The following is an 8569-nucleotide window of genomic DNA, read 5'->3' on the forward strand; positions in this document are numbered from 1 at the left end:
TGTTGTTGGAGGAGTTTAAGCTGGTGTTAAGACCGTCAGCATAGGAACTGATGTTGTTGGAGGAGTTTAAGCCACTGGAATAGCCAGCGTGTCAGGTTTCTTTTTTCATCATCTCCAGCATAGATCAAATTTGAAGGTATATGCATTGGTGTCTTGTGTTTAATGCTCCAATTGGTGTTATTTTCTGATCCTCCACTAAGTTAACAATGTTGGCCCCAGGAGACGGGCTTCCGGATCAAGCTTGACTCATTTTTACGTGCCTTTGCAGCAGCAGTAGAGGGGAGCTTCTTGACTAGTTGACCAAAAATCTCCGAGTTTCTCCTACCTACAAAGTTCTGCACAACTTGAAGAGTGAAGAATAGAAAGATTCGAAACGGGAAATTTCGAAATGATTAGTGTGTTGTGGGCTTATGGCTCTCAAGTAGCAAACTAATGAAGTGTCTTGCTTGCAACTGACCAAACAGTCGGTTCTTCCAGCTGAGAATGCCAGGAACCATTCATCAATTTAACATTCAAAATAGGATAATATTCTTGTAGATCCCAGTACTGTCATGCAGGAAGAAAAAATCCAATTTGTACAAAGATTTACCAGAGAACTAAGAAGCAAAACCACCGTATAGCCCGTGTCTTGAAGATTTGCATCGGTCTAAGACATTGCCCTTTTTGTCTGGATTCACAAGAGGAGATTTTTTTTTTTCAGCTTTGGAGTTTCGAAGCATTGCTCTACCAAGAGAGAGTTTTCGACTCTGCAACTCCCATGGAAGTTCTAGAAGGCTTCCTCCCGCTCTGTGATGGACTTGGTTTTGACCGGAAAAAGACACTTCCTGCTCTGCAATCAGCTGTGCCCGACGTTTCTTCCGGTCCTATAATGCATGGATAATTACAATAAGAGGTGTGAGGAAATGTTTCGTAAAAATAACCGTACACCTTTTCCTATAAAGCTAAATAAAATGAGAACCGTAGTCTTAGCCTGATTCTGTCGTGTTCCTTTTCTTTCTTTAGACTGCTGTACTGCTCAGGCCTAGAAAGAAGTCTTTCCTATGCAACAGAAAGACCGAGTGGCAAGAGCAGTGAGGATGTTAAACCAAAACTATAATATTGGATAACAGGCCGTATCCTGTTTGGAAACAAGACATCGCATCAGACTTTGGAGTTCTTTCAAAAGACCATCATAAAAGAATGGAGTTCCTCTTTCTTTCTCCCAAGCCGTGATCTTTGAAGTCGATGTCTCAACCATCCTTACTCTACAACCAAGTGAAACAGAGTAAATCATTTAAAAGATGTACCACAAATGAAGATCAATTTAAAGCTGTAAATAATCTAATTGGCAAACTACTCTGAAAAAGCTCGCATCTGTGAGGCCATGCAGAGTTAAAAATGTTTAAATCACTAACATTTTTTCTAAAAATTATACAGTGATGTCAAAGCATATTCACCAGGAACTTTCTTAACCATGACGGGGGCTTTCTCAGCATGCTTAAGGGATAGGTGGACTCCTCTTCCGGAACTGTAACTATTTTCATCCCAGAAAAGGCAACATGCATGGAGGTTTAAACAAGAAATGGAGAAAAGTGGAAGAGCAATTCAGTTACAAAAGCAGCAAAAAAAACTCCAACTCTGTTGTACTCCTCAAGTCAGGCCTCTTCATCACATGCAGTCAACCGCCTCTCCACCTTGTCAAGCATATGCTTCCTGCTAAAGGCCCCCTCTTTAACCATTGCAATATCAAGCTCAATCTCTTCTAATAGATGCACCGGGTCTTCAACCTCTGCAAAATGATAATCCCGTAACAGAAGGACAGTAATATGGTTGCAAATATTTGAGCATATAGGTCGATTTGAATGTGAATTTACAACAGAAGGTTATATTACACCAAGATATTAAAAGATCTGCACACCCAGGAGAAACATGCAAATCTTATTCATTATTTCCACATCTTAAACCTGGTTGGCGTTGGCATTTTAGAAAATCAAGATTCAAGAGTTCTACTGGTACAACAGTATTCATAGTTTGCAGATCGCTTCATAGTAGTACTTTCCGGATGCCACAGCTTCATTGGAATATTTAGCAGCAGTCTGTGCTTCCAAGACCAAATGTGTTGTCCAGCATGTCTCATCTAGCTCCAACCTCTTATTGAGGACCTGCTCTATCACATTACTTGATTTGAGTTTCTCTAGCCTCAACACTTCCTCCTCAACCTGTGACAGTGAAGAGTTGAATAAACACTTGAATACACTTTAATTCTTAAAATGATCTAAGTGCGTAACAGTAGATTGAACAAATTATTCCACCCATAAGTTTCAACTCACGTGGAGTTTAAAGTCCGTGGAATGCATATGAGGCTCACTGATCTCAGGTTATGAAGCAGCAATTTTGGCACTGATATTCCAAAACGCCTTTTGCTCCTCCTTTTGATGGTCTATCAAATTCCAAATCTCGACAAGGGCAGTTGCAAGATCCTGAAGCTGGAAGAATCCAAAGCATTAAAAGAACCAAGCACGATAAAGAAAACGACAAGAGTTTTGCAAAAATACATTACTGGTTTTTGTCAAAAAACCAATCTTGACCACCCGCAAGCGTTGTATCCCAGTAGTTATCGTCAGTCATGTCTTTCACTCCTTGACCGTCATCCAAGCTTGGATAGATATCATGCAATTTCTTTTTAAAATCCATGCCAAGAACTCCACACAGGGATGTCACAGCATTCACATATTTGCTTAATTATGACGGTTGCTCTACAGATTATTCGTGTATTAAAATTAGTCAAAAGAGCATCATCATTGCTCCAAATATAGGAACCAAAAGTTCTTAAATCACATCATCATTGCTCCACAGACGCCCAAATATAGGAACCAAAAGTTCTTAAATCACATTGCACGAACATTCAAAATGGATTCTTAGACAATGATCATATGCAATTCCCATCATCACACAATCATCCCAAATTGCTAAAAACCGAATATGAAAATCCTGACAGAATAGCGACTCCATCAAGATTTAAGATTGAGTCTGATTACCTGTGTTTCTCTTAAAATTTATTTTGTTTCTAATTAGATATTCATTTGCATTATTTATTTTATGCAATTTAATACTATTGTAAATCATTTTAATTTGTCAAATATTATATATATATATATATATGTTATTTATTTGAGTGTTTACCCACTTTGTAATAAACTCATAAAAACTTTGGATTCGAGCTTATCCTTTCTACTATTAAAAAAGAAAGATTCAGGTGAGGAGTTTTCTCTCATATTGAAGTTGTATAATGTTAAAAGGTTAGTTACCCCATAAATAATTCGAGAAATTTAGGAACTAAAAAATCCAATTTGAATGCTGGATCATTAAGGAAACTCAGGAAGGTAATTCCTGTATGACCTAATGCGGCGGGATGTGCATTTTAAGTAACCAACATGCCAATGCTAAGGTCCTCTCTTTTCATAATGATAGCAGCTGTTGCTTAATAAAGAGCAACGAGTTAATTATTAACAATATATGAAAAGAGTCGTGTGAGCTTAGTTAATGGCAGTTAATTCGAATCGTTTCCTTGGGTTTTCGGTGTAGAACGGCTTCGATGTATATATTTCCGAACAAGGGAAGCCATGATGAACAAGATAATGGGCCTGCTCAGAAGCCACGCTCAACCATTAGAGACATGCAAAAGCACCCAACCTCTTCCACAAGACTTGCTTGTGGTTCAGCATTAGAGAAGTGGCATTTCAGTAAATGTTTTATTTTTTAAATTAAAATGAAATATTTTAGTTTTAAAGTGCTTTTAACAAATATAATTTAAATTTAAAATAAATTAATTATAAATTTTTGTAATATAAATATAGTATAAAATAAATATAATTTAAAATTTAAAATATTTCTAAATAATTAAAATTAAATTTAACTTAAAGTAATTCAACTTAAATAAAATATTAATTTGATTTAATGGTTTTTTAGATTCGAAACAGAATATATAAAATGAAATTAAAATATTTTGGCTAAAATTTATCTGAAAAATACAAAATAAATTGAGATTTGAAATAAAATTAAAATTATTTTATTTTTTAATTAATATGAAATATTTCAATAATTTTAAATAAAACAAAACAAAACAAAATTAAGAATGTCTGACCTGCATTCAATTTGTTGAAATATTCCAAGGGATTAAAAGAATAAACTCCCCTTTGCTGCTCACGTATTGTTATGAATCGTGATTGTAAATTGATTAACCAGTTTGATTTCCTAAAATCTAGATTTTGGGCTTAGAGAAGCGGAGTCGGAGTAAAAAAAACAAGTACAATTACACTAGATAGATTGTGAAATAAATACAAGATGAGCGCACTGGAAAGACAACAGAAGCCAAATTCAAGAAGACCTGCAATTTCTAAGGAGAGTTTGGAGGCCTAAATCTAACTCCTGGCAAGCATCTAGACGCAAATGCTCGAGCCAATTCGTGGAGATCCTCATTATCAATTCCATCTTCTGATGGATTGTAGAAACCGGTCGATTCTGTGGATGCTTGTTGCGGCTGTAATTGTAACTGATCAAAGTGCATTGATATGTTAGAATTCGAAGCTAGTTTGGAGAACGATGGTACTTCTGAGGATGAACTAAGACTCATTAGGGAGTGTCTTTGAGCACACAGAGGTGGTTGCTGACGTAAAGGGAGACACTGCAATGTTGAAAGGTAGGCTTGAATGTAGGCCAGCTCTGCTTGCAAATTCATTACCTATAATCACCACATAAAGTTATCATCAGAACCCTGTTACCTTCCAAGTAGCATCCATCGAACTAGTATAAAAAAGGGTAAGATCCAAATTTCAACTTGTAAACGAGGAGCATAATGATATATATTGGTTTTTGTTTTTCATTATAAGAAGCAAGTGTCGTTGATGAATCTGTATACATAAAAGTCTAGCAGGTTTATTGCAACGGAACATGCATTAAAAAGAAGATGGTTGCCTTTCCATGTATTTTTTCAAGGAGTAGGTGAAAAACATAAGCTGCTCTTGGAAGAGCTGCTGCTACCATGGAAAGTAGAAACTGGACAAGGAAAAAAAAGGCAAATGATTAGAATTCCAAGATCAGCAGCTAACATGGGAATTACGTCAATGTGATTTGTTTATTAAACTGTTAAGGCTGAATTCCACAAGAGCAATCAATTAAAAAAGTAAAATAAAAACTAAAAAATAAAAGAGAGGGGATTTATAATGAATACGCTGTCTGTGCATACTTGTTGGCATGTTTACTCTAATGTTCATGGTATTTTTCCTTTTCTTTTGGTATCCTATCTTTTTATTATATTTTGTTCACTAAACTTTATTTCTTTGTTTTTTTATTTACAAGTCATGTCAATTCGGTTTTATATTTTATAGTTTGTTGTGTTTTGCATGCTTGTGCATACATGCTATAATAAATATTATTTTTACATTACATTACATTAAAGATTTCTATTAAAAAATTAATTATAGAGTTATATCATTTTATACTTGGGTACTTGTCTTTTTTAATTTACATTCCAGTCATAAAATTATTTTTCTTTACATTTCAATCCTTGAAAATAAAGAGAGAAGAGATAAAGCTACTAAAAAGAAAGAGGATAGAGAGAAAAACTTTTGATCTATTACCTTCTAGCAAACAAAAAAAAAAATCCTGGTATTAATATGTGTCTTGGTAAGGAGAATTTAATTAAGGTAGTTTTAATCTTGCTAAAAAAAGTAGAACAAAGTTCAAAAAACCGGATTTAATTTTGAGTTTTTAATATGTTTTGAGCTTAGATGTTTTTGAATGTTTTAAGGTTAAAATGTTAAAAAACAAGCTTCGGGTATTTTAAAACTTAAACTCTGACTTTCGATAATCAAAATTTGTTGCAACATACAACATTTCGTATGCTTTATATTTTTTAAAAAAAATCCAGGCACGTAGGCCTTGGTTTGCCTCTGCTAGCCTTCCTTCTTTTTAGATTTTTTAATATGTTAGAATAAAATTATTTTTGTTTAAAACAATTAGCATGATATTTAAAAAAAAAACATATATATGATGATATTTACTTTTCAGATAAGATTAGAGGCTTTTAATGGTAATATAACACTTGATTTATGAATAATTATATATAAGTCTAATAAGCATAACTTTCTTTAAAAAATAATCTCGTTAATATTTAATGCAAGTAAAATATCTCAATTTTTTTGTTGTGATTTTTACAATTTTTCTCAAATGAACTATTCCTTTATTTTCACATATAGCAGCATAAAAATTATTAGGTCAAGCTCACCAGGAAAAAAAAAATTAACAAATTAAGGAGTGTTGTTACACCTAATTCAGTGAAGCAAGTAGCTAGATATTAATTGGTTATCTGCCCAACGTGCCTGGATGTAAAAATCACAGACACTTCATGAAGGAAATCTTATATCCACTCATTAAAAATGAGAAACCCTAAGATAACCCACCGACAAAGGTTTGATCATGAACAAAATGGTCGTGTAGGTAGGTATATCCATGTCTGCCCGAGTGGCTATATATATAAGAACTTTTGGTCTCTAGCTAGCAGAATTGCTATAATGGAGCCAAAACATAGGTTAGGTCCCACTATGATCGCTTCTTACAAGGAAACATCATCCCTCCTTTGTTGATCGTAATTAATAAATGCATCGAGAATTCAATATTTCGCAGATTACAAATAATATTAATTATATAGGACTACCCATCAAAGTCAAAACCAGATATACTTACGAGTATTTCTCGAGCTTTGCTTTGTACGCCTTCAGTCAATCCTCTCTCGGAGTTTAACCATTCGCACAGAATCTAAAGGGCGAGTCAGCCTAAATTTCACGCGACTTTATTTTTTTGTTGAAAAACATGATTAGTTTTTTTATACCCCGAAACAGTGATAATTATATTCAGCCAATAAATGCAAGCTCATTACATCGAGAAACCAAGCGAGAAGTGATGTTTGAAATTAAGACTCTAATTAAAGAGATGTTGGCGAAACCTAGCAATTACGTATAATCCACAAGAATACTTGACTTCACGTGCTTTGGGACTAGAAAACAAGAAACCCTACAGAAAGTTAAAAGTTAGTAGCAATAATCTGTTCATATTCACGTATGAATATGTCAAATTAATTAACCGGTGATGATTTCACAAACTTGTGAAACAAACAGTAATGTGCAGATCTCGACCAACTAGATTTAGCTTTAGAGTTCTAGACATGAAAACGAATCGTAATGCCTCCATGAACAATATCTTACTCTTACACGACAATCGTGTGAATTAAGTTCAAGAAAACTGGTAATATTAAAGCCTGACAAAAAGTTTGCGCCATGTTGAGAATTCCTCCCTCAATTATGATGATGATCTAGTTTCTGTTCTATGAATGTGTTTGCAGTAATACACAATAGAAATTATGTACACTCTCCACATATGAATTAACGGGACATAATGGAGTCTCTTTAAGAAGATTTATCATATTAAAGGTCTTTTGAAAGTAATTTGAAGGAAGGAAAAAGTTCTAGAAAATCCCTTTTAGTTAATCATAATATGGAAGCATACAACACAAACCAATTCTACGCGAGAAGATCTTGTCGACCCCAAATTATATCAGCAGATATGTGACATTTAAATCTCTAATGGATATATAACAAAGAAAAAATGTTATGTAGTGATACGCTACAATTAAACTAAACAATATGGGCAATCGGATATATATATTATTACTCCCGATTAATTTGTTCTTCCACCACCGTACGTTCTGTGCAAGTTTAGAAGGGAAAGGGGGAAGAAAGCTAAAGATGATCAAAACCCTAACATGCACGACATAAACTTCAAGTATTAAATATTGAAAGGTTTGGCCAATTAATTATCATCAAGGAAAAAATATTTACCTGTTGTTGGAGAGTGAAGATGTGGCCAACACAACCATGAACAGGGTCTCTAACCCTAGTCAAGGCCTCGTAACAAAGAGTAACAACAGCATCCAGACGCTTGTGAGCAGGTATGCGCAGGAGAAGCTTAGAAGCATTGCTAGCTCCAAAGACCTTGTGCACTGCTGCAAAGTGAGCTGTTCCTTGATCAGGATCAAAGTATGGTGCAAAAATGCATCCTTTTACACACTTTCTCCGTAGGAACTTGCAGGCACCACAAGGCCCACTTCCATTATTTGGACTACCATTCATCATCTTCTCTCTGCAGAAATGACCCACTTCCTTGGGGTTTCAGCTTCACTCTTCGTGGGGTCTATTGAGACAGAAGATAGAGAGAGACGAAACGAAGGAATGAATGGGTATTTATTTACTCCATCAGAGACGAGAAAGGTCTGTTTGTCTTAATTTTACCACTAAATTTGTTTTAAATTTGTTACGTTTTGATATTTATTACGTAAGACAGCAAATGAGTTTACTTTCCACTTTATATTTCATGTTCGAATTGAATAAAAAAACTGTATTTTTTTTCCTGATACATCAATATTTAGATGTAGATAAATGACCAGCTTGATTTAAACCTAATATTCCCATTGAAGAAAAACAAATAAAAGGCTTTCATAAGAATTTAAAATGCAAATTGAGAAGAATTTATATTA

The 8569-nt window shown here is 34.4% G+C and overlaps 2 protein-coding genes across 3 annotated transcripts; both read right to left on the reverse strand.

The window, feature by feature from the left end:
- Positions 1–271: 271 nt before the first annotated feature.
- Positions 272–2673, reverse strand: LOC105120860 (65-kDa microtubule-associated protein 4). Its single transcript, XM_011019236.1, is given in 10 exon segments — positions 272–747; positions 749–819; positions 822–864; positions 965–1039; positions 1167–1242; positions 1437–1526; positions 1619–1767; positions 2038–2198; positions 2395–2465; positions 2571–2673. Coding segments are annotated over 10 exon segments (990 nt in total). The 3' UTR covers positions 272–596.
- A 1535-nt stretch (positions 2674–4208) lies between these two features.
- LOC105120815 (LOB domain-containing protein 19-like) lies at positions 4209–8300 on the reverse strand. 2 transcript variants are annotated; one of them, XM_011019196.1, is made up of 3 exons: positions 7875–8300; positions 4954–5012; positions 4638–4720 (listed from the first exon to the last, which is right to left on the reverse strand). In XM_011019196.1, the coding sequence occupies exons 1-3, from the start codon at positions 8166–8168 to the stop codon at positions 4717–4719; spliced, it is 357 nt and encodes a 118-aa protein (XP_011017498.1). In that variant the 5' UTR covers positions 8169–8300; the 3' UTR covers positions 4638–4716. The 2 variants fall into 2 exon arrangements, with proteins under 2 accessions (XP_011017497.1, XP_011017498.1); XM_011019195.1 differs by lacking the exon at positions 4954–5012 and having other exon boundaries at positions 4209–4720; positions 7875–8298.
- Between the last annotated feature and the right edge of the window lie 269 nt (positions 8301–8569).

The sequence above is a fragment of the Populus euphratica genome, unplaced genomic scaffold (genome assembly GCF_000495115.2).
Source record: "Populus euphratica unplaced genomic scaffold, PopEup_1.0 scaffold6.1, whole genome shotgun sequence".
Lineage (NCBI taxonomy): Eukaryota > Viridiplantae > Streptophyta > Magnoliopsida > Malpighiales > Salicaceae > Populus > Populus euphratica.

What these genes read in the sequence shown, in the direction of transcription:
- LOC105120815 (XM_011019195.1), bottom strand. Translation starts at nt 8,168, where the DNA reads ATGATGAATGGTAGTCCAAATAATGGAAGTGGGCCTTGTGGTGCCTGC. An exon ending in TCTTCACTCTCCAACAACAG is followed by an intron (nt 4,721 to 7,874) that starts GTAAATATTTTT and finishes TGGTGATTATAG; the next exon opens with GTAATGAATTTGCAAGCAGA.